We start from the raw sequence: 24,933 nt of genomic DNA on the forward strand, positions 1-24,933 counted from the left end.
CCTGGCAATTAATAGATGGTGAAGATCGTTGCACCGAAGGGTCCTTCGAATGGCAGCCTCCTTAAGGCACTCAGAAAGGTAGTTTGATGCTAAGGAATGCTGACATTTGTAAGTCATAGTAGCCACTTTATGGTGAATCCTATGTCTCACCGACAACCAGTGCAATTCACGCCTGGCAATGGATACATGCTGTTGCTTCCTAAGACCAGCCACAGGTCTAAATGCACCATTCCGAACAACCTGTCGTTTATTAACATTATCAGTAGCCATGCCATCCATAAGAATATTGCAGTAGTCAAGCTTTGAATTTATGAGAGCAGCTGCTATGGAGGCTTGGTTTTCAACTGCAAGGTAAGGACATCTTTACCAAAGAAGGATATTTAGCTAGTCATGAGACAATCGTAAATGAGCTACGTGCTTATCAAAAGAGATCTTGGAGTCAAAATAGCCTTGCATGGTCTTAACATGAGAAGAAACCTGAATGGGGCATCGAGCTATGGTAAAAAGACAGTATTGTGGGTCCAACTTTTTTGGTCTGGCAGAAGAACCCAATATAAGTAACTCTTTCTTACCATTGCTAATGGGCAGATAATTCGAAGCCATCATGATTGGATGGCAGAATAGATGTTATTGATTTTTATGGAGTCAAGATGTTAATCACCAGAAAGTTCCAGCAAGGACCTGGGTGTCATCAGCATTGTTCATGTACTGTACCCCATTGCAATCAAGAAAGTCAAATAGAGGTCCGGTATAAATGTTGCAAAGCATAGGGGACAGGAAAGAGTCCTGAGGGACACCACTGGCCAGCTGGGATGGTGAGGCCTTAACATCTCCAACTGTCACTCTGGCCGTACAAGGTCCTAAAAAAGAATGGGCCCAGTCTGCTGCAGATTGAGAGCAAGTACCCAGCCCGATCAATCTCTTCACAAGTAGCTAATGAGCTACGGAGCGGTCTAGTAGCATAAGAAGTGCTAAGTGCCCTCAATCGATGATGGAAGTAATATTAGATTTTAAATCGAGGAGAGCTGTCTCAGTACCAAAGCCCATAGGAAAGCCTGATTGTGATCTCTTAACAGGTTATTAGTTTCAATTAAGACCTGAAGTTGGCTATATGCTATTTGGTCTGACATTTTCAGCAAACAAGGAGCATTAATAATTGGTTGATAATTCCCCAGTATTGCTGGATCCAAATGTTTGTTAATAGAGGAAGGGACTAGAAACTCAGAGGAGGAAGTGTTTATGATCCTAGTAATCCAGGGAATCAATGCCTGTGAGCCCTTTGGATACCCGGTGAAAGATGAAGAGGGGTGCCTCTCAAACAGGTGCATATTATGTGGCTGCCACTCTGTCATCCAGTGGTAAAGACAGAGGAGAAGTATTTAGGAAAGCTTGATGAGCTAAGATGTTCAATTGGTGAATAGAAGTTTTTTTTTATAAACTAGTTTTGGATAGTGATAACTTGGAAGCAAGCACCACTTCTTTCAATCATAGGGTGCTTGATCTTTCCTTCTAACTCTCGAAAGATAATAAACAGCTCCCGCGAGCTGGTTTTAGCTTCCATTATTCTGTTATTGTAGTTTTCTTGTTTGTAATCAGCTGCAGCCATTTTAAATTCAAGGAGAGATTCAGGGCCTGGATGTTTGCACCATTTGCGTTCTTTGGCCCATTTTAATTGCAGAAGGGAAGTCAATTTAGTGTGTAGCCAGTTGTTATTTTTTTAATATTTTTTGACATGTTATTAGTTATTATCAGCTGATATTGTAGCACAAGGCTCTCCAGCTGTAGGGAGTGTCAGCTGTATTCGATGGGTACATGATTATAGATGCTAAAACTTGAGGGGTACCTTTTCTTAAAGTTCCTAGTCATCTTCAACATTTCCTTAGGAGAGGACATGGAGATGTTGCACCCTGGGAGATTGAGCAAAAAGGTCACAATATGATGATCAGACCAGGGACATCGGGTTACTTCTAGAGGGGTAAGTCTCGATGTTGTGGGTCAGCACCCAATCCAAAGTGTTACCCTCATGATGGGTGGCAACATGGCTTCCTGTTTCAAACCCAATCTATCAAGAGAATTAAGTAAGGAAGATGCATCCTTGTCATGAGGATTGTCGGCCCAAAGCTACAAATCACCAAGAATCATAGCCTGAGAGGTAGGTTTAAAGGTTGTATGACAAAGGGCAAGAAATTGCTCCTCCAAAATAGGCATTATGGATGAAGGACGATATAACACTAGAAAACAAATGACAGTCCTAGTATTCAATGTGCCTTTGACCAGTAGGGTTTTACCATTATCCAGTGCAAATGTATTAGAAAGATGCAGTTTGAGAAAATCCTTATAGATGACAGCAACCCCACCACCTCTTGCTGAGACTCCCCTGAGGCGCCCTCAGAGAATTACATCCAGTGCAAGGTGCCGTGCAGGATAATAGAGTGAGTAGCTGCATCATGAAGCCAAGTCTCTGTTACGGCCAACAAGTCAATAGAATACTCACCCAGATAATCTGCTCACCTAAGTGGCGGTGGTAGGGCTGGCAGTGGGGTGCAAGCAATGCTAAGGACAGGGAGGAGCGGGTGTAAGGCCAACTACACAGAAGACACGCATCATCCCATCATTCCACTAGTGCACATACAATCACTCCCGTCTAGCCAAAAAACCACTCATTTACCTAATGTTTTCCTGTGAGAATTTGATATGTGAAACCCCAAAAAGGGACCGGAGAAATGTTCTGTCAGGGTCTTCGTGAAACGGAGGTGGCTGGAAGTTTGTGGAATAACCACTGGCAACACTCTGCTCCAACTGTAGTGGGTGCCTGTTAGTGTATGTGCGATGCCACAGGTATGACAGTGTGGGATGCTGTGGCTGTTTGTGTGTAAGCGTTCCGTTAGTGAGGGTTAGAGTTACTGAGACCCCCTCCTCCTCGCCCCACTGTATCCTACCCCCGCTGCATATCTGTTCTGCTGTTACCTCTGAAAAGCTCTCTGTTATGCATAATAATAACTATAATGCCATTGGAATCGTACGATGGTTACGTTTTAATGCATCATGTATGTTTTAGAAACCATTTTGCCAGCTCGTAAGTACTTCCCATTCACTAAACCCGTTTTTTCCATTCACAGAGAATGGATTTCAATGGAGGACTACAGCCTGGTACACTAGTAACAGTGCACGCGGTTATTCCAGAAAACTCACAAAGGTAGCTACCACGATCATTCTATGCTAATAACTATATCTTTTTGCAACCGAATAATCTCAGGAAATGACGCTGCCTTAACTTTTGGTGCTTTGCACTTCATAAATATATCTTTTAGGATAATGTATTTCTGGCATAATATTAACTGTACACTTTTAATCTACTTGTTGTATCCCCCCTTCTCCACATTTGTATTTACTGATTCGGTTTCATGTAGGTGCCTCTTACACGGAACCTGTGTGAAAATGTGCTCTCTGTTCCTTAATGCTTATTTGTCAATGTTTTTATATTTTGTTTTAACCATACCACAATAAAATAAAAAATGAAAAAAGAAAGGTATGTATGTAACTCTGCACGGGGTGTTGGGGCGGAGGACACGCTGGGATGAGGATAATTATTGATCTCTGCATTGGCACACTGTTCCTCTTTCTCGACACAGGCCTTATGAGAATAAACGCATGTACGCAGAAAGGCCAACCTTTTTTCCTATGTGATAGCTTTTCCCAAACAGCCATCTTGGTGGAGCTGGACTTTCTGCTCCCTTTTCTCTTGTAAAATAGCAATTCCAGTCTTGCTTATTTTTTGTTTACTTTTTGTATCAGCATATTGTCTTTGCTGACGGCCTTGAAAATGCTGTTTCTAGAGCCTGTGGGTACCTCTTAGACAGAGGTTAAAGTTGATGCCTCTGCTGCACTGCCTTTCGCTTATTCCGTCCCAGACATACACAGGTTTCAGTGCCTCCTTTATTTTAGTTCAGGTTTGATCTACATTGCTTGCCATTTTATGAATCAGAGGTGGCCATGGTGCTTTATCCTCTGTCGGTTTAGTAACCTGCATTTGTTTTGTTATATGCTGGCATGTGGGATTCAGGCCGCGTGTCAGAGTTGTGGTGTTTGTGTCACCGCACATCAGGATGATGACCTCACCTTGCGGTTGGTAGCAATGCATGTCTTTGCTACAGTGATCTGATGTGACTCATGACGGCCAATGCGGTTGGAAGCACTGATCGTGGGGCTTAGGCCCTTCATTCCTACCCTGACATGCAGACTAACACATTACTACATTAAAGAATGGGCTTTCATTGCTTTTTTGAGGATGGACGGTTGCATAGGTTCCGCATGTACGGATTCAAAGAATTTGGTGCTTGAAGAATGCGGTTCAGGGAGAGCACTCCAGGGTCAGTTTGATCTTCAACTGGATTGGCAGAGAAGAGGTTGGTGGTTCGAACTGTGGTTCCGGCATTGCAGGTGCAGTGATGCTTCTTAGTTCAAGAAGCACTTCAGTTCGCTCTTCAACCGGCACAGTGCAGCAGCAAACTTGTTTGAATGGGCTGTACTCCAGTTCAAAGATCAGTGAGTTCCAAATGAACCTCTGGATAGTCCTGTTGGTTCGAACAGTGTTGAACACGCTGAAATCACAGCTCACAGAGATTCAATCGCAAAAGTCAACGAATCCTTGCTGTTTTAGCTCTCATAAGCTGTGAGTCCCACTTTAGGGTCTCATAGGCAAGAGTGATCCTTGATCTTGGTCTCCCAAACACTGGGGAGGCTGCCACACATCGTCAGGGGGTCCTGAGACTCAGTGTGGCTGGCAGAGGTGCAGGTATTGCTCTAACAGCAGCAGGTCACCCACACAGTTCCCTGCGGATGGTTAGAGGGCACAATGTACCTTTGCCTTGGACTACCTGTCTTCACCTCACTACACGAGGACTTTGGAAAGGACTTGTCTTCCCACAGGCTCCAAACAAAATCTTCTTCAAAGGTTAAGGAGATGATTCAGAGAAGGATGGGGGTACCCATTCACTTAAAGGCAAAAGTCTACAGTTGATTGAACAAAAACAAGCCTCCTTTAAGGGTCCAGTTCCCGCTCTTGAAACAATTGGACTTTGCACCCTGACATCAGACTCAAAGTGCTTTGTGTTAAAGGAAATGGGGGTGGAGGGGCAGGAAGGAAGAGAGGTAAACAGCGAAAACAAAGTGGTGAAACCTTCCTCCAGCTGGTGTGAGCTCCTTCTTTCTATACAAACCCCGCCACCTACCTGTGTTAATAGCATCACATGCCCTTTTTGTATGCAGCACCCAGGTGTGCGGCTAGTCCTTTTGTGAATGTGTGTGCCCTTTGATTACTGTTCCCAGGGCAAGTTCCTGTGGGGTGGCTGTCTCACAAGAGGTGTTACCTGCCCTCACCAGGGATGAAAGAGAGGCCAACTCAAGAGCAATAGTTTTGCTGGGAGCACCGGAGACATGCTCACTGGGGGAATACACATACCCTTCCACAGCTGAGCTGGGCTCACAGGGCAGACACATGTGTGATATCAAATTGATGTGGCTTAGACAATTATGAGAGATGCAAGCCACCATACCTTAAACTCAGGTTGGATTATATTTACAGTGTAACATGCCACCAAGATAGCATTCTTATAGTTATGCACTTTTTGGATTAGAGGGCATATTTTAAAAGTACCCCCTGTGCTGTAGAGACTTACCTGTCACTGTATCTGTCAAGAGGGTAGCTGAGTCCAGAACCTGCTCTGTGCCACTGGGGAGCCATTGCTGGAAATCAGGCTACTGCTTTAGCAGGGCACATGTGTACACTATTCGTATTGCATGGAGTTCATGAAAGGGGAATCTGATTAGCAGATTACCCTTTCAGAGATGGAATTACATGCACCATTTTAATAATTTAATACAAATCTAAAAGGTCAGGGCTACTACACTACTGCCAGGCAGCAATCCCTCATGCGCCCACTCAACCCCCAGCCAAAAAGGTTGAGAACCCCCTTATTGTAATGGATTTTAAAACACGGCACACTCCAGCCAGTGACTTCTTCCCCTGACACTGAAAGAGGAAGGCACCCAACCCGTCTCACACCCACCTTGACAAATACCCTGTGTCACAATGGACCATTAACCAGGCCGGTGTGTAACAATGAAACATTTATTTATTTTCAGAATTCAAATGAACAATCAGAGCAAAACAAAATGTAGGGCAGCAGCCACCGTGGTGTGGAAATACAACTGCAAAACCTTATAACACGGTCAATTCAACTTCTAACACTAACTCGAGACAGTTTTAATAGAAATGGAAAGAAAATCACTTTCCTTCACAATCCTAGATGGCCCATCGGTTAAGCACTCCCCCTGCAACACTTCACCCAAACACCTGCTGACTAAATTCTGTGTGGATGGAAAGCAGTGGCAAGGAGTCAGAAAGAAGAGGGAGGCCAGAAACAAAAATGAAAACCCTCATAAGAAGCAAAATGGCATACTCAGATTTTACTTGTTACTTATAGATCAGTTACAGTTGCGGTAGGATAGCTTAGACATAAATTCATGTGGCTGCACTAAAGAAGCAAGGGAGTTTACAGGCTACTGAGCAGGACCCTACAACAATGTGAAAACAGGTGAGAAAATCAATTTTTGGGAAGGAAAACAATGTAACAAAAATCACACGTGGCAGAATTGCAATGTTTTCACACAGGCTTTAAACTAGCAAACAGCTAAGAAAATGGGCTTAGCAATCAAAATCGGAAATCGGTTTTCAGGTACAGAACATATAGGATACTAAGGGGAAGGATTGACTCTTTATTTTGGTAAAGACAAATCGGATTTGAAAGACAAGCAAAATATAAAGGCAAAATCAGTTTTGTTAGCACAATGATCAGGTCCACTGAAACTATATTTTAAGTCTATAATTAGTAAAAACACTCAACAGAATTGTTACTTTCGAAGTGCAACAATAATGAACATTTTCAATGGGGACTGAATTAATTTATTCCAAATGATACTAGGGACTTAAACTGGTAACTCAAGAAAATAGAAAAGAAATATAGTAGCGGATATGGACTAATAAAGATTCTTCTAGTGAACGGGTAAAAAGAGGATACTGACAATTTGGGCAATGACTAGGGTTTTTATGGGATTTTTATAGGATTTGAACAGAATGCAAGGTAACAGAGCGGGATATGCAGTTTTTGAGTACTGGGTGATGAGATACTTACAAGGGACCCTTGAGTTTGGTAATTTGGACAGCCAGCAGGGTCTTTAGATGGCGGGGCCGCAGAACTGGTCTCGGGCAGTGGGGTCAAGAGATCTTGTTACTGCGTCAGCTGGGCTCTCCTGGTTGGGAACAGCTGGGGAATTTCTGGTCACTGTGGACAGCGGAATGGGTCTGCTGGGCAAAACGTCTGGTCACTGGATTCTCCTAAAGAGGATCAGTTGCATTTCCTTCTCCTTCCCTGGATTATTGGGATGAATGCGGTTCTGGATAGGTGATTCTGCCTGGATCTGGGTCAGCTAACTCTGGACCTGCTTCTGGAATCTTGGAATATTGCAGGGTGAATTTTGAATGTTGAATATCCCCGTGTCTCCCTGTCTACCCCTTATATACGCACAGTGACATCATAGAATTTTACAATTCTGGGCAGAAGTACTCTGGACTTAGCCCTTGCATGGAATAGGCCAGGCTACGGGTGTCTCCTCTTTCCTGCGGGCTGATTGGTTCAAAGGAAGTGACCTCACTTTAGGTGTGTGCATTTTATGACTCCCTTTGTCTCACAAGCCTATTTTTAACAAAAATAAATTATGAAACAAAACTTCATATTTTCAATAGTCACCATCATAAAAATCAGGTAGATCCCATATTTCACAAGGAATATACCAGTTCAAACGCCAATTCTCTGCGATGTTGCTTCCTCCTTTGGCACCATTTCACTTTTTTCAGGAGAAACATTAACTACAATTCAGCAAATGGCTACACATATGCATAATAGTATTTGCCATAGTTTCCCCAAATTTAATATCTGTGCCATTTATACTTCCCCCAGAATTGCATTTTTCCTGCCATTTCAGTTCTTATTGTCCAAAAATCACATTAAAACTGTCATAATATTATATTACTGCTTATTCAAATTGCGAAGAAAATGTCTTAAAGTATAAATGTCCTGCATTGTCAATGAGGTGGATTTGCCAAAGATGTGGCCGGCGCTGCTACCCCCACAGTCCAAATTGTCTCCCATGGGACAGCTTCTACAAGGGTTTCCATGACTTCCCTTTTCAAGTCCTCCAGGTTGAATGTAGAGGAACTCACACCTTTGAGGCAAAACACAGGGCTCACCCCCATTCTTTGTCCTTGGGAGCAGTTCTGCCTGGCAGTCTGGGAGAACCTATAATTATCACATTATCAGGCCCATGACAAGAGGGCACAGGCCCTTGCAGCCTTAGTCACTGGTAGGTGCGAAATCAGCCTTGCTGCCAAACTGGTTTGACAGAAATTCCTGGGCTTCAGCTTCTCTTTTGGGGCGGGGGGCAGAGTACAATATACACCTTTGCAGCTCCTCTCTGCACATGTACAATTTTGTATATTTTTCCCAATGTAATTTTCTGCTTTGCAAAAGCAGATTTACACGTGTTCATTTTTTTCTCCTTTTCATCTCACAATATGTGGATTTTCTGCACACAGCTTCCTTGCCTATACTTTCTGAAAGGCTTTTTTTTCGATCTGGTCAATTTCTGGACACAGAGATAAGCTTGAAAATGGTTTGTTGGTAATTGACACAGGCAAGACAGAGCATCTTTTCTTTACAGTACTTTGCGTGTGTTGATTTATTTCAAAAAGTAAATCCAAGCTGTGCGGACTTGAAGTTGAATTCTTTTGTTTTTCGTGGCCTTCACTGATGAAACAATGCCGTTCTGGGAGGGATGGCCTTATCTGATAGGGTTTCAAAATGAAACACACGGACAGCGGCGTGTTTTAATAGAACCAAACTGTGTCATGTTAAAAAATGAAAGTAGCACCAGTCCTATGCTATTTTAAATGTAGGCCATTTTCCTCTGCAGCCTTGAATGTTTAACTGACAGAACAGCAATGCACAGCCATTCTGACTTTGAGTTGTTTTCTGTGGATTAATTTGAATGACAACAAAATGCAGCTTTTCTTGGGGTGGCTGTGTTCAACTCTCGCCCCATATGTGCTCAGCAGGCCAAAGCACAGCCATTTTTGGGTGACTGCTGAAATGCAGTTCTTGTTGTAGGGGGGATTCTGCCTTAGGCCTTAAATGTACCCCACAGATCCCCCGCCCCTGCTCTGCCGTGACTTCCTGTTAAGGGAGAGTAAGGCAGAGTGGGGTTCATTTGACAGAGTTCTCTACCATCAGGGTGCAGCACACCAGGATTTCCTTCCATCTATTGGTTGGAGGATATGGAGCGGCACACCCTTTCCTTTGTTCCCTTTCCAAGGTCCATGGGGAGGTCCTCGCCAGACTAGGAGGTAATGAAGTTAATTATCTTATAGGAGATAGATAAAAACAGGTTTTAGGATATTTAAATGCCAGTCTTCCCAGAAGATTTACAACAGCGGAACAATGCTTACAGTTACAATTTTCTAGGACATGAACATTTCTCATCTTTACCATCGCACAAAGTAGATTACTCAACCAGGCAAAAACAACCAATTCATTTTTAAAACAAACACATTTTTTTCATTATTATAGTAACACTAAAGAAAAATTATCCCTGTTATATAGCTATACCTATGCACCTACATATGCCCTGATTTTTCTTTTTCTCTCTTCTCATTCATCCGATGGTTCCTCTGTTTGATTTTCCTTTGGTTCATCAATCAGCTGCAAAGTGTGTCTGCGGTGACAACCTTTTTAACCGATTGATGTGGACTCATTTCTCTTCTGACAGCTCTCCTTTGGGGATGCGGATTCTGTAGCTCCAGGCCTGGGATGGTGACCTCCTCTCCACTTTTGAACTTCAACTGCCTACGGTAGCAATAGGACTGACAGGGAGGCTTTCTTTAGGATTGCCAAGGCCCTTAGGGTGATCCTCCAATTGGGACCGGGCTTGGCAATTACTGGGATCCAAATTAATTTTGAGTCGGTTGAGAATATTACTGCCTAAGTAGACGGCCAAGGGAACACCTCACACGACCCAACAATTATGCTCTATGCTATTACCAGGGATAGAAATGTTTAGCTTACAACTCCTAAGCAGATGATGTTTGGAATAGGGAATTTCCAGGCCCCATACCCACTGATAAACCGACTCAACAGTGGGAAGGCTCTGGTCTTTTGGGAGATTCCTAATAACTCTTCGCTGATGCAGCTTTTCTTCACTATTTAGGCCAACTCTAGCGAGAACAGACTCCCTCTCCTCATTTAACTAAATGGGGAGGAACAGCTGTTCACCCTTCTTCTGAATCTCAGCCAAACTTTGAGCTGGCTTTTCATCACTTTTGACTACAGGACTTGGATTTTCAGATTGGAGATCGGTATACAATTTCAAGGTATTTCCTTCCAGTGTGGAATGCCACTTGAACTGGAAGGAAGGTTGATTTTCAGGAATGGAGAGGAGTGGCCATCACCAGCGTGTTGTCCTACAGCAGTTACAATAATATCAGGTATTTGATTGTTTTGAAAATAGAACTCAATTTTTTCAGATTTTTTTTCAAGCATGTGTCATGTGCCTTTTAAACTAATATAGTTGATGCTTTGTTTTAATTTTATTGGCCAGTTAGACTGAGTCCAGAGTACCTTGTTCACACAGTCTATTAGGGGAGACAACCTCCAAAGGATGTCATTACCTAATAGACAGGGGGTCTCCTCTGGAGTCACGAATATAACCGGATGCTTCACCTTGTGTTGCCCAATTTTAATTTCCAGATCCGCAGTCCTCTCAATGAGAATTTAATTCCCGTCAAAATTCTGGAGTTGTCCAGGAAGACGGGTGAGAGGGATTTGGTGTCTCTCCCCCTTTCCTGAATTAAGCTGCTCAAAGGCACTTTTGGACAGAAGAGTGGCTTGGGATCCGGTGTCCACCAGCGCTAAAACGGTACATTGCCCTTGCACCGGGACGGGGGCATAGAACCTACCTTCTTTCTCCAACAAGGTGCAAAGGTAACGGGCATTTTGGGAAAGCTGGGTGGTTAGTTCCTTTATTTTGGACTCCGACACTGTGGGATTTTGGACAGTATTATGTGTCGGAGTTTGGAAATCTGTAAAGAAAATGTGGCATCTAGAAATAGATGGGATTTTGGAATCCGCTTTTTCCCTTACCTCTGTGCTGTTGCCCTTTCCCTGGAGACAACCACTAGAACTGGTTTGTGGGGAGTATCCCTCATTTATCGTTATGTTCTCTGGATGACAATTCTGGGGTTCAGAGATGGGCGATTCTGAATCAGTCACCACACCTACTCAGTCTGGGTTCTGATCTCTTGGGATCCACTTTTCTTTGGGAGGAATTCCCTTGAAGGAGAGAACTTTCTTCCCATAATCCTCCAAGGATTCTTCCCCTTCAAACTGGAGGACACTGACTGCCTCCAAAATGGGCCTTTTTGGTCTCTTTGTTTCTCCTATTCACCGCCTGTTCCCTGGATTGCAGATTTTCAGGGGCAGGAGATTTTAGTTCTGGTTCCGGGGTGTCTAGGGGCTTTTCACGGGTGAGGAAGGAAGCTACCTCTAGGGCTTTGCATCCCCCTTCCTCCCATTCCTCCTCCTCTAGAACCAGTGATTTATGGGGGTGCTGTCCCCGCCATTGTTCTGGGGTGCCAGACCCTTGGTTTGATTTATTCTGAGCTGCCATGTTCATCTGAGGGTTCTGCTGAGCCCTCAACAGGCAACTCAGATCTTGAGTAAGGTTCTGGACCTGGCGCTCCAGTTGGGACACCCTCTTCGGCTGGTACGAGGGTCTTAAATCAACTCTGGGTTGCTCTCGGGAAGGGTAACTATCCCTCCTCCCAGAATAACCTGGGTCTTGAGGATTCCCCTGGTAGCCCTCCACCCTTGGACATTTTTGGGTGACTGCTGAAATGCAGTTTTTTGTAGGAGGGTTCTGCCTTAGGCCTTAAATGTACCCCACATAATAAGGGCCAGGCTTATCCTCAAGGCCAGAAAATAACTAGTTGCCATCTGCGCTAGCATGTTAAGATCCAGGCTTATGCAGCATGTCCATTTTAAATCTCTCTTGAGATATAGCCCCATGCCCAAGCACTGGATTCCTCTCAACAATGGTCCAGTTTTTTTCTTAGCCCATCAGCTTCCTGCAAAAGTAGGAAATGGGCAGATTGACAACTTCTGAGCTCAGATGCACTGACTCTTCTCAAATTCCAATGTTAAATGTGCCTGTCTGGCTTTTAATTTCCTGCCCATAGGGTGGGAGTTCTACAACTAGCGCCATGCTCGAGCCAGCTTTCCCGCACTGAAAAGTGGTTTGGCAGGCAGAGGTCTGCTGATTTTTCTGTGGTGTCAATACAGCCAGAGGTATGACATGGGGTCCACTGTTTGGTATAACATTTTGGGTGAATCCCACCTGAGAGAAGTAACTTCTCCTCACCCAAGACTACCTAACCACATGCAGCGGATTTAAGGATGTCTGGTGTGCCTGTATTGTCAGTGCCTAGGCAAGCCTGGACAGAGTGCATGGTTTCCATTTGTGAATCCATACAGAGATTGCAGAAATATCTCACAAGCTGTCAGATGTCCCAGTCACATCTAAGTGACCAGGAAGAGTGTCGGGAGCCAAGTCCTGTAGGAAACGCCTAGGGGCCTGGGCGAACAACCACCGCCTGACTGTGCCTTACCTCATAATTCTTGAACTCTTTGTCATGGAACTGGTGAGGTCCTTTGCCTTGAACCGATTCCTGGTTTTGGAATAGGTGAGGGCTTTCGCACTGTACCTTTTCCCCTTTTAGGAGTGGTTCAGGACCTCCACCCTGCACATGCTCCCCTGTCTGCCTCAACGGATTCACCAGAGTGGAGCAGTCTCTCTCCGTACCTGGCACAAATCAACCTGACCTGGGAATCCAACTGAAGAGAACTATTTCAACCTCTCTGACCACCATCTCATGTTCCCTTTGTATGCCAGTGGGTAACCGTGTGATTACTGAATCCAGCGCTTACGCCATAGTCATCTCAGTGACTGTTGAACCCCCTCTTGCAAGGGTTGGCACCCCATGGGACTTCCGGCCTGGACTGGGAATTACCAGTAAGAATGGCCTCTTGCACTCTCAAACCAAGGAAGCCTCAGCTCCTTGGTCCTCAAGCACTTCCTCCTGTGCCTCTCTTGACAGCCTGAAATAGGCCTGAATCTGGGAGGTCATTACCCAACGTACAACCTAGAGCAATGGAGTCCTTAACTGCAACATGGTGCAGGGTGGTGCTACCCTTTCAATTAAGCTTTACGTTTGCCAAAGGGTCAGTATGTCAGACCATCAAACCCTCTCACCAGCTGGTTTGGTCCTGGGATGTACTGCCCTTACTTTACCCATTTTTGCCTGACAGCAGTAAAGATACTTGCAGCCGCATCACACAGCAGGAGTCTTTTCCCCATTTATTGACACCTGGTCCTGATATATCTGAGTACTGGTGGGAACTGGGGCCCCCTCAGAACCATTCCCACTCAGAGTTAGGGAACTCTGTGACTCCCTGGCCTATTGTGACTTCATCTGCTAAGATTTCCACACTGTATATGGCCTCCTCTTCCAGGAGCCAAGCTGTCAAAGGGGCCTGCTTATGGCTCCCCTTGCTGGTCGGTTCTCCCATTCTATTACACATCTCCACACAGAAAACAACCTCTGGGTGGTGGGGGTGGTGGTGCTTCATTGTTAGAGCTTCATTTTTGCAGGGTTCACCAACCATGGGACTGGGACTTCCCTTTATGGTTTTGGTGACCTTTCTTGGAAGAAGGATCAGAACATTAGTACTTTCCCTCCCTGTGTTTGTTATCATATGACTTGTCATCTCGTTTTGATGTATTAGCCTGAGATATTTCCTGGAATGGAGTGCTGACAAACCTGTCAGCAGCTTTCACAAGATCCCTAGAGTCTGGATTACTCTTGTCCACTGCGTGCTAGTGTAACTCTATCTCACAGTTTTCAAGGATATACTTGCATTCAACTAAATTAAACTTTCCCTCAAAAGTGTCAACTTTGTTAACAGTAACCCATTCACACCTCAAACTTTTATTTGGCTTATTTTTGAGCTCTCTAAATCTCCAGAGAAACTGCATAGGGGTTTGCAGAACCTCCATAGAGATGCCAGCTTTAATGTTCTTGTAAATTGGCCTTTCCTCATGAGTAAACTAAATAATGACATCACTTCCAGCCCTCAGTGGACAGGTCATAAGAGCTGCCCCCCACAACTCTTCTTTCACATCCTGGAAGTGGAAGGAGAGTTTCAGTCAACCAAACCAAAATGTCTTTCCCCAACTAGTATGGAGGAACTTAGTTCTAGGGGTTGTGGTGTTGAGACTTCCTTGGATGCCACTACTAGAGGTAATCCTCATATCCTCTTTTTTAGTCTCTAGGTCCATTTTGTGCAGAAGTACAAAGACCCTCTGCTTTTGTCTCTCATAGCTCTGCTTCGGTTCCTCAAAGGCCAACTTCCTTTCCTCTATGAGGAACTTTCTTTCCTCTAGGTCGACTCCAGGACGACTCCCATAGGACAAAACAGAAGTTTTGGACCTCAAAGTCGCATGGGATATGACTGAGGCCACGGACCGTTGAGTCCTCTAGGAGCCCAGGAGGGACTACACTACATCTCTTTAGGGATAATAGTGGAAAGCCCTAGCCCTGTCGCTCTCCCCGTCCACTTTGACCCCCCCTTTCCCAGAGGAACTACTTGAGATGGAGGCTCAGTAGTGCTACTGGCCTCCTTAGAATCTGGACTGGCGCCACAAGAAATAGGCCCAGTGACCCAAAGAAAAGTGGCACACCCCTCGCCTCTTGACCCTTGATGTTGTTTGATCCCACCCCAAAGTGATATCCCGGGAAGCGATGAAACACAACCTTTCACCCCTTGACAAAACAGAAAGTGGCATCAAATGGCATTGTCCCTAAGTACACTACGAAAAATATGGTTATGATTTCACTAATGTGATATACATTTCATACAAGGATCACCTGGAGCACCATATGTATCATTAATATCTGTGTGTATAGAACCATATTGTCAAATTACTGTGAATGCAAGCAGACGTCCAAGGCCAAATGCTTATATGTTATTGTGTAGTACTTACGCTTAAGCTCTTTTTTATTGAACAAATATGCATACAATATCACCCATCCTGTGTTGGTACTCATTTATCAACCCAAGAAGGATTAAAGGCTTTTTGAAAGAAAAAAAAATAATTGAATTCCACATTTATTTTCTCCAAACAGGCACAGGCATGGCCAGAAACCGGCCCCGACTCCCCAGGGACGATTGCAGCCCGGCCACGGGCCGAAAGGCTAAGGGGCCAATCCGACCCTGCTATACAAATACATTCACTTTAATGTACCACGCAACATCTAGTAATACCTAGATTATAAAACACCTACCCCTTTAAAAGAACACAGAATATGCAAGATAGAAAGATGCTGTGCTCTCGATATTGACACAGGGGAAGCAGGATAGATAAAGACTACAATGTTATTTGTAAAGCATATGTTCTTGAAATACAAAATGGATTAAAACTACCCAGCAAGTTCCTAGGACCCAAACTGGAGCAAAGGGCAGTTATCAGACAATTATACCTTTGTGGTGTCTTTGCAGTGAACCATGCTTCTCTGTGCTGTTCAATGGTCCTGTTCGGTTCAAAATGCAACAAGCTCGGTAGTCCAGCAGCAAGCATATGTTGAAACAATGGGCAGTGTTGAGGCTGTGTTGAACTGAAGAAGGCTGAGGCTTAAGGTTTTGATCAAGCGGTGCAGAACGTAGATGTCACCAGGTTCTTTTTGACGGTTGAGTTTGATAGTGCACAGGCTGATGACAGAATGCTCAGATGAGTTGGTTCATTGCTGTGCTCGAAGGATTCAGTTCGGAGAGAACACTAGGATCAGATCGATAGTCGACTAGATTGGCAGTGAAGAGACTGGTGGTTCGAATGGTGTTCAGGTGTTGCATGTGGAACAATGATTCTTTTTTAGGCAGCAATGCACTTTAGCCAGCAGGGTGCAGCAGGGAATGTGTATGAATTCATGGTATAGTGGCTCAAAAGGTCTGTGAATGCCAAAGGCATCTCCATAGGGTTCTGTTGGTCTGAATGGTGTCCAACACACTTGATCATGGCTTGCAGTGTTTCAACTGTGAATTTACAGGAATCCTGACTGCCTTGGCCCTCAGGTGATGTGAGTCCCATTCCAGGGTCTAAGGGTAATCAGGACAGAGAAAGAGTCACCAATGTCAATGCACCTCTCCATTCATAACAGGGAGCTGGGGACAGATTCCCCTCAACTCCTGCACATGACCTACAGGGTTAGGCTAGCTCTAGAGTTACGCTGGTAGGCTGCCTACCCAGGTTGAGAGAAGTCCTTGGCTCTCTTAAAAGGGTCAAACCCATGATCCAGTCACACTATGTTCCGGGTGGTTCTGTGATTCTGTCTTAGTCTACTTGGCTCTAGCCATCAGTTGTTGCCAAAATATAGGCTTCTTCTTTATTCAGCCTGGTTAATATCTGTACTTCCTACTTATTCTGTCTCAGTCCTATTGGATCTTCCTACACGGGGAGCTACAACCTAGTACCTCACTCTCACATTGATGGCACTGCCACTATTTATTTGGTTCTACCTTAAAGCTGAGCCACGCTTGACATTTTCTGGACTACCCAGTTCATCATTTCTCTCCCCTTTCTACCCTCTTGCAGAGTCATCTACATGAGAGCAGTGTGGTGCTGCAGCATGTGCCTCAACATGGCATCCTCCTGTTCCATGTTGTCCAGCCCACATTGACTGACAGTTGTGCGCAATACAGGTATTAAAAGTAGAACCACACCCATAACTCCACCAACAGGAGGTCATGCTGATAGTGCTGGCAAAGCATGGCCCTGCTTATTGATGGCTCCCTGGGTCAGGCTGTACTGGGCAAGAAACATGGGGCTGGCAAGACCTTTGTGTTATCTGTGAGTCAGGGGTGGTGTGCCTTAGCGTGGCTTCTTGCATGACTGGTAATGAGGCGGCGTGACATTCGATACTCCCTGGATGCTGCCATCACCGCTCAATGAGGATGTAGCGCTATTGGGGTCTGCGGCATGTGATGTGTGCTCCTCTGACATCCTTGTGCACAGTGCAGTGGTCTCTGTATATCGAGGAGATGCACAATGTGATCTTCCTTGGGTCACCCTTGTGTACTTTTTGAAAAGGTTGCAGATTGCACTGCCTGACTTCCCCTGACAGTTTAGAGGGTATTTTATAAGTGGGGGTGACTCCTGACCCACAATCATATTGCTCCTTTCCATGAGGAGGAACAGTGTAATGGTGCCTTTCGCTTACCCTTGTCCCGATGAATGTGCAGTGGCTCCCAGTCTTCTCCTCATGAGCGATTTACTTGGGGACAAAGCCTTGTTGCCCTCCCCATTCCCTGACCTCCATTTACTTGTATTCCTCTCCCTCGTGCCTCCCTGCCCGCCCACCAGCCCTGAATGGCCATTCCCCAGTGCTTGGTGTTCAGACCCAGCGCTCCATAATTGCACTTGTTGCCGAGCCATGAGGCAGAGCAGGTGAGCAAATTCTGCTTTGAATATCCTCCTGGGCCTTATTCTTTCTTTGTTGCTGCGTTCTGTGAGCCCCAAGCCCTGCTATTCTCCCTTTCCCTCCCTGTTCGCCAAACTCCATTTCCTTACTGTATTCCCCGACCTCCCACCTCCCAGCCCGCCCACCAGCCCTGATTGGCCATTCCCCAGTGCTTGGTGTTCAGACTCAGCACTCCATGCTCACACTTGTCGAGCTGTGAGGCAGAGCAGGATGAGCATATTCTGCTCTGAAGTCCCTCCTGGGCCTTATTCTTTCTTTGTTGCTGTGTTCTGTGAGCTGCAAGACTTGCTGTTCTCCCTATCCCTCCCCGTTCCAGGACCTCCATTTCCTTATTGTATTCCCCTCCTCCTGCCTCCCAGCCCACCCACCAGCCCTGATTGGCCATTCCCCAGTGCTTGGTGTTCAGACCCAGCGCTCCGTGCTCGCACTTGTTGCCGAGTCACGAGACAGAGCAGGCGAGCAAATTCTGCTCTGAAGACCCTCCTGGGCCTTATTCTTTCTTTGTTGCTGCGTTCTGTGAGCCCCAAGCCCTTATGTTCTCCCTCTCCCTCCCTGTTCCGTGACCTCCGTTTCCTTGATGTATTCCCCCTCTCCCAGCCTGCCCTCCAGCCCTGATTGGCTATTCCTCCAGTCATTACTGACCTTCCCAGGACAGTCCTCTGCCCGTGCAGCCCCTGTGGCTAAGGGCCACTAGGCAAAGGGCAGCTCCTACAGGGGCGGCTCCTGATAGTGTCTTCAGGTGTCAGCAGGGGAAGCCAGTGACCATCCATCAACCAGCAGCCACTAGTAAGGTAGGTGTGGCCCGGGTGAGGAATAGAGCCATCACTCTACCCTGAAAACCTGCCACATAGCAACCTCACCTACACTAGATTAATAATGTGTTTCGTTAGCCTGTGCCATGCTGGAATAGCGCTGTGACATAGTGAAAATATTTAAATTGCATGGTGAAACCTAGACATTTTCTCCCACTTACAGGACTCTCAGACCTAGGTGTGTTTTTATTTAATTGCATTGTGAAAGTATTTAAATTGCATAGTGAAATCTAGGCCTTTTCTCCCACTTACAGGACTCTCAGACCTAGGTGTGTTTTTATTTAATTGCATTGTGAAAGTATTTAAATTACATGGTGAAACCTGGGCCTTTTCTCCCACTTACAGGACTCCCAGACCTTAGTGTTTTACCTCTGCTTGAACTAAATTGTGATAGTAATGCTGTCTTTGGTACTTGCCTTCTTTGGATAGTGTTGACCTAGCAAACTGTTCTACTACTGTCTGTGCCATTGTCGATTTGTGCAATTGTCTACTATTGTCTCGTCTCTCCTTGTCTTGTCTGCTTGCACCCCTCCCTGCGTCCTTCCCTAGTGTTCTCTGTGCATCTGCCACCCCCTCCGTTTCCCTCCTTTCCCTACCTACTATATGGTGCTCTCTGTCTCTCCTATTTTTCTAACAGCTTCTCTATCGTCTATCCTGCTCTCCTGACTATATCTGGTAGGAAGAAGTTTAAAAAGAACATCCTGGTCTCCAATCCAGGCCTCCCTATTGCTGACACCTATACCAGTGATTCCCCCAGGCAAACCCTCACCAACATCCTCTTTGTCGTTCCCTCGCCAGACCTATGGACTCTTCATATGGTCTATGTGCTCTCTCCTTTCTCTTCTTCTCCCATTAATGGTGGCACCCGGTGGGTGGCTCTCCTGGCCTCCTTCAACTCCTCCAAGGTCATCATTAATGTTTATCGGAATGGTATTGTCCTGGTCCAAGGCCCTCAGGCCAATCTTCTCGTCTTTGACAGATTCTTCTTGTGCCTCAGAAATGTACTTCCTTCACCTGTGGTCCCCTCTCTTCCCTCAACGTCTTCCTTGCCTCACCTTGTTGTCTCCTCCTTGGCTACCTCTTCTGCCCCCCCTTGGGCTTCTTCTACACCTCTGCAGGGTGTACCTCTGATTTGTACCCCTCCCTGGAAGTCTTTGAAGGTCCTCAACCATCTCCCTATTGCCACTCCAAACTCTTGCTCAGCTGTCAAACATTTCTCTGACATCGGCCGCCTCCAAGAAGAACTGGACCTCGATGTGCCCGGTCTCACCGAGACATGGTTCACGACCAGCTCTGTCAAGAGCCTCGACACTCTCCTACCTGACAGCCTGTCAAGACCCACTACGCGCCCAGGTCCAACAGTTCCGGATGGTGTGTAGCCCTGATCTTTCCCGAGTGGATTCCTGTCTCTGTCATTCCTACACAGGCCTACTCTTCTTTTGAATGCCTCATCTGCAGGCTCTCTCTCTCTTAGCCATTGCCTTACTGTGGCTATCATCTATAAGTCACCTGGTCAGATCTCCTCCTTCCTCTCTGAGTGGGTGGACCTCTCCTCTTCCCTCCTGGTCTCGACCACTCAACTCCTCCTTCTTGGAGACTTTAACATCCACCTGGATGCTTCCTGTCCTTCCACTGCACTCTTTCGCGACCTCTGTGATTCTCTCTCACTCTCTATCCTCCCCTCTGGCCCGAGTCACTCTGCAGGGCACACTCTGGATGTTCTGATCTCTACTTACCTTCCCCTCTCTCTCCCTCTCACCACTCCTCTCTCCTGGAGTGATTACTTTCTCCTTTCCTCCCAGCTAACTCTTTCCACCCCCCCTGGCCAAGCCAACTCCAGCACTGCCACCTGCCTTCTCGGTTATCCAACCCATGAAGCGTTTGTCAGTTGAGGCTTTTTCTGCCACTTTCTCACCCCCTCGTCCACCTGTGGCTGACTCACACCCTGACACAGCCCTCTCCATGCTCCATTCTGCTATTGCTGATACTCTTGATGTTCTAGCCCCTGTCATGAGGATCCAATTGAAGCCCAAACCCAAGTGCAACTCCTGGTTCCACTCAGACCTCGCAACCCTTAAACGCAAGTGCAGGGTGCCTGAGAGGAAATGGCGTGCTTCTGGTACTTCCTCTGATAAACTGGCCTGCCGCCTGCTCCAAAGGCAATACCAGCTCTCTGTCCGCACCAGGAGAGAGCCCACATCCATGTCCGTGTCTATGCGGCATCTAACAACTCGGCCGAACATTTTAAAATCTGCAAGGAGCTGTCCAATCCTGCTGCAGTCTCTACCTCTCCTGTCCCCTCCCTGGCCCTCTGCACGGCCCTGGCTTCTCATTTCATCTTTAAAACTCAGCACATCCTGTCCTCTTTCTCTTCCTCTCCCGCTACCCCCTCTACTCCCTGCTCTTCCTCTGGCCCTTCTTCGGCCACCCCTCCTCCCACCTTCTCTTGCTTACCCCTGTTTTCCCCAGACAAGGTTTCTAGACAAGTTCGATCTATGAAAGACTTGTCTAAACAGGTTCTCCGCTGTTTCTCCAAAACCATCAAGGACCACATTGACACCTTTGCCCCCGCTCTGGCTGACTTCTGCAACCACTCCTTCGCCACTGGGGTCTTCTCTCCCCCCCGAAGCACTTCCTGCTGCACCCTCTTCTTAAGAAATCCTCTGCCGACCCGTCTTGCCCGGCTAACTATCGCCCTATCCCTATCACTGCTTTCCTGGGCAAACTCCTGGAAAAGCTGGCTATCTCCCAGCTTAATCTTCACACTGAATCTGTTGGTTGTCTCCATGACCATCAGTCTGGCTTCAGAGCTGCCAGAAGTATGGAAACTGATCTCCTGAACATCTGTGAAGACCTGCTATCCAACTTTTATTCCAACACACCTTGTGTCCTCATCTTACTTGATCATTCTTCTGCCTTAGACATGGTCAACCATGGCATCCTGATCAACCGTCTCCATGATCACCTGGGTATCACCGATCAGGCCCTGGATTAGCTGACCTCTTTCCTCTCGGATTGACCCTCCCAGGTCCAACTTGGGTCCATACTCTCTACTATCTCTAGCTCTACCTGTGGTGTTCCCCAGGGGTCTAACCTCTCTCTCTGGCTGTTTAACCAATACCTGGCACTTCTTGCCCACCAAATTGCCGCTCTCTGCCCCAACTTTCAGTACTATGTAAATGACACAAATCATTTTCAGGCTTCATTCCACCACTTCTTCTCCTTCTCTCATCTGACTGCCTGCTGTCCAGGAGTGGTGTGCCGCCAATGACCTCTGCCTTAATGCCAGCAAGACTGAGATTCTTCTCATTGGCACACCTGCTCCCTCCTTTCCTGACTCTCTCTGTCCGCCATCTCCTGGCCCTCTTCCTGTTCCCACCTGTGAGGCTAAAATCCTCGAGGTCATCTTCGACTCCACACTCTCCTTCTCTCCTCACATCTCTGATGTCTCCAAGAAGTCACACTACCAGCTGCACTTCCTCAGAGATATTCTTTATTTCCTCTCCTTCCCCTAGAAGCTCACTGTCTCCAGAGCTCTGGTTCTCTCTAGGCTGGACTACTGCAACAGCCTCTTTCTAAATCTGCCTGCTTCTACTCTCCACCCCCTGCAACTCATCCAGAACAGGACTGCGAGAATTGTCCTTGGCCTCAAGCCCAGGGGCTGTATCTCTCCAGGACTGAAATCCCTGCACTGGCTCCCAGTGGCTGCGAGGATTAAGTTCAAAACCCTCTGCATTGTCCACAAGGCCTTCTGGGGCCTGAGGCCTCCATATCTTCAACTCTCTGTTCCTAAATATCTTTCTTCTCGAGCTCTCTGCTCATCCGCCTCCAACTCCCTCAGGGTCAGTCGCATCTCCAAGCAACGAGTTGGTGGTAGATCTCTTTCTTCGGCTGGGGCCTCCCTCTGGAACAGCCTCCCTGCCTCCCTGAAACTTGAGGAGAACGATCTCCGGTTCCGGAAGCACCTCAAAACCTTCCTCTTTGCATCTGCTTTCTCCCCTCCTCTCCCCTGCTGACCTCCTTGCTGAAACCAAAACCGGACTGGTCACCTAGCCACCCTCTGATCCTGGGTCCAGGTCCCCTCCCCCACTAGTTGCACTCCTGTATTGCCTCCCTGGGAACCACTGCACTTGGGGACTGTTTTCTGTATCTCTACAGTCCCCTCCCAGCACCTGACACCTGGTGTCCGCACTTACCCTTACACTTGCCACCAGCTGGCCGCACCTTTTACTTATGCTTTTATTTATTCTCTTTTTTTTACTGTCGATCCCATGTACTGCCCCCTTCTCCCGCACTTCAACCCTTCCCCTGCACTTGCGTGATCTCAATGTCACCTGGCCTAGTAAGAACGGTTTCTCCGTCTTCCGTCTGTTCCCCCCCTTGCCTCGTCGCACCTTGAAATACATGTGTATAGGCGCGTTATAAATGCCATATCATATCTCTCACTCTTGCCTGCATGTCCATTTCCGGTAGCACCACCACCACGTCCTACTATTTCCTCTCCCCACCCTACACCCTGCATCTCTTTGCCTTCCACTCCCTACTGCTACTAATGGAGTACGATCAACCCCCCACCAATGGCAAGGTTTAAAAAGTGATCTCTATCCTCTCATCACTTCCATCACAGCCACTGTGTTCTCTACCACTGGCACTGTCATCTCCTGCTCATCCACTCTCTCTATCTCCTTGGACTCTGCCCCTAAACCTGGCTGTTGCTGACTTCCTACTCTGACACAGAGGTTGGGGAGTGGTCTTCACCCAGCACTTCCTTCACAGTCCTCCACAAGAAATTACATGTGTTTGTGTTGACCATGTGTAATTCTGCAGTGAAAACATAGTGACGAAGACAAGCCAATGGATTCACTCAAGGCTCACACAAAGGGAAGGATTTCTAGAAAAACACCAACTGTAAGGCTAAGGAAGGTGACTAAGCAAAGGGCATCTTCCGAGTACACACATAACAAACATAGGAAAGGAAAGGTGTTAGAAAACACTTTTCTTGGTGTGTTTACATGTTTTTGGGTGACGAAGGAAAAAAGGAGCAGGCAAAACTACAACAGGGACCTCTTTAAGGCTTTTTTGGTTTGTTGTATAAGGGTGTAAAGGAAATCAAGGAAGCTAAGAACAGGAGCCTAACAAATACACAAAACAGAAAAGGGAACACACAAGGATCAAGAAAATCCCAAACTGAACAAAAAACCTACCAAACGCCTTCAAAAATCTCCCCAAAACTCTACTGAACTCACCAAAATCACTCTAAAAGCCTTCTCATCCAACACATCACCAAATTGTAAGCCTGCGCTGTACTCCTCTCTGCACAGCCAAACATAAATGTAGGCTTTTTATAGTTCAATTTTGTTTTTAGATTGTTTAAGGCTTTTGATTGGATAGTTGAACATCTTTAACAAATACTTGAGCCTCCTGATAGGTCCATGGGACACAAATCCTGCGTTGAGACCGGAGACCAAGTTCGACCCATTGGAAATCCTGCAGGATTACCATATGGTGATTTGAAGCCTCCCAAAGAATCTCGACGTTCCTGCTTGACACATTTTCAACAGTTTGAGCACACTTAAGCACAAGATAAATATATCTTTAGTGTTTCTAGCGATAGACAGCGCACAAAGCTGAGAGAGAAAAACACTAAAGAGAATGCAGTTTAAGCCATAGATGAGCTCTGCAATAATGGTTTGGCGAACACAGTGGCTCACACTCACTGATACCTGAGATAGTGCTGAGTACAGTCTTGACCCAGGTTGCATTTGATATTCATTTGATATTCATTTGCATTGTAAAATACTTCTTTTGTGTAGTGCTGCTCTCCACACTTGCATGGCATGCATATGTGTATCCTTTGATGGGGATTTACATTTTGGTGAGGAATGCCAGCAAAGAGTTTAACTTTTGCTTGCTATGAGAAAACTCACCAATGAAGTTGGAAGATTTTCAATGTATAGATAACAAATAATCTCATTTATAATGCTGTGATGGATTTCCATCTGCTATGGGGAAATCTCGCAAGTTTACAAAAAATATCAGGGGTTCAAGTAAATGGATTCTGCATCAAAGTTAGGTCTGATAAAAAAAATCTTCACTGTCATAAAGTGCTTAGGCCTTGAAACGTGGTGTTATTGGCCTATTCCCAGGTGACCCACAAAGTCCACAGGGTACGTAACTAAATAACTAACATCCATATGTATACATCTTTGTATATGTTCTGCTGTGTGTCAGTTATTTTGTCAACATAGGAGTTGGTAAACAAGATGGCTCCCTAACCTGAAAGCATACAAAGCAAAGGGAATGAGCGCAAGATAGCTAAAAGCAGCCATTATTTAACTATTCTTCAAAATGCCTAATGGCTTTATGATCCAAGATTACTATAATATGCAGTTGTCAGCTGGAACCCTTGATACTGGTAGA

The 24,933-nt window shown here is 46.0% G+C and overlaps 1 protein-coding gene across 1 annotated transcript in view; it reads left to right on the forward strand.

Annotated features, from left to right (window-relative positions):
• The window catches only part of LOC138527288 (galectin-3-like), a 119,846-nt gene that overhangs the window by 18,303 nt on the left and 76,610 nt on the right, over positions 1–24,933 (forward strand). Inside the window, exon 4 of the mRNA XM_069638371.1 lies at positions 3,120–3,196. Coding sequence (XP_069494472.1) covers positions 3,120–3,196 — 77 coding nt within the window. The remainder of the gene's footprint in view (positions 1–3,119; positions 3,197–24,933) is intronic.

Source organism: Ambystoma mexicanum, chromosome 14 (assembly GCF_040938575.1).
Source record: "Ambystoma mexicanum isolate Mex_15411 chromosome 14, UKY_AmexF1_1, whole genome shotgun sequence".
Taxonomy (NCBI): Eukaryota; Metazoa; Chordata; class Amphibia; order Caudata; family Ambystomatidae; genus Ambystoma; species Ambystoma mexicanum.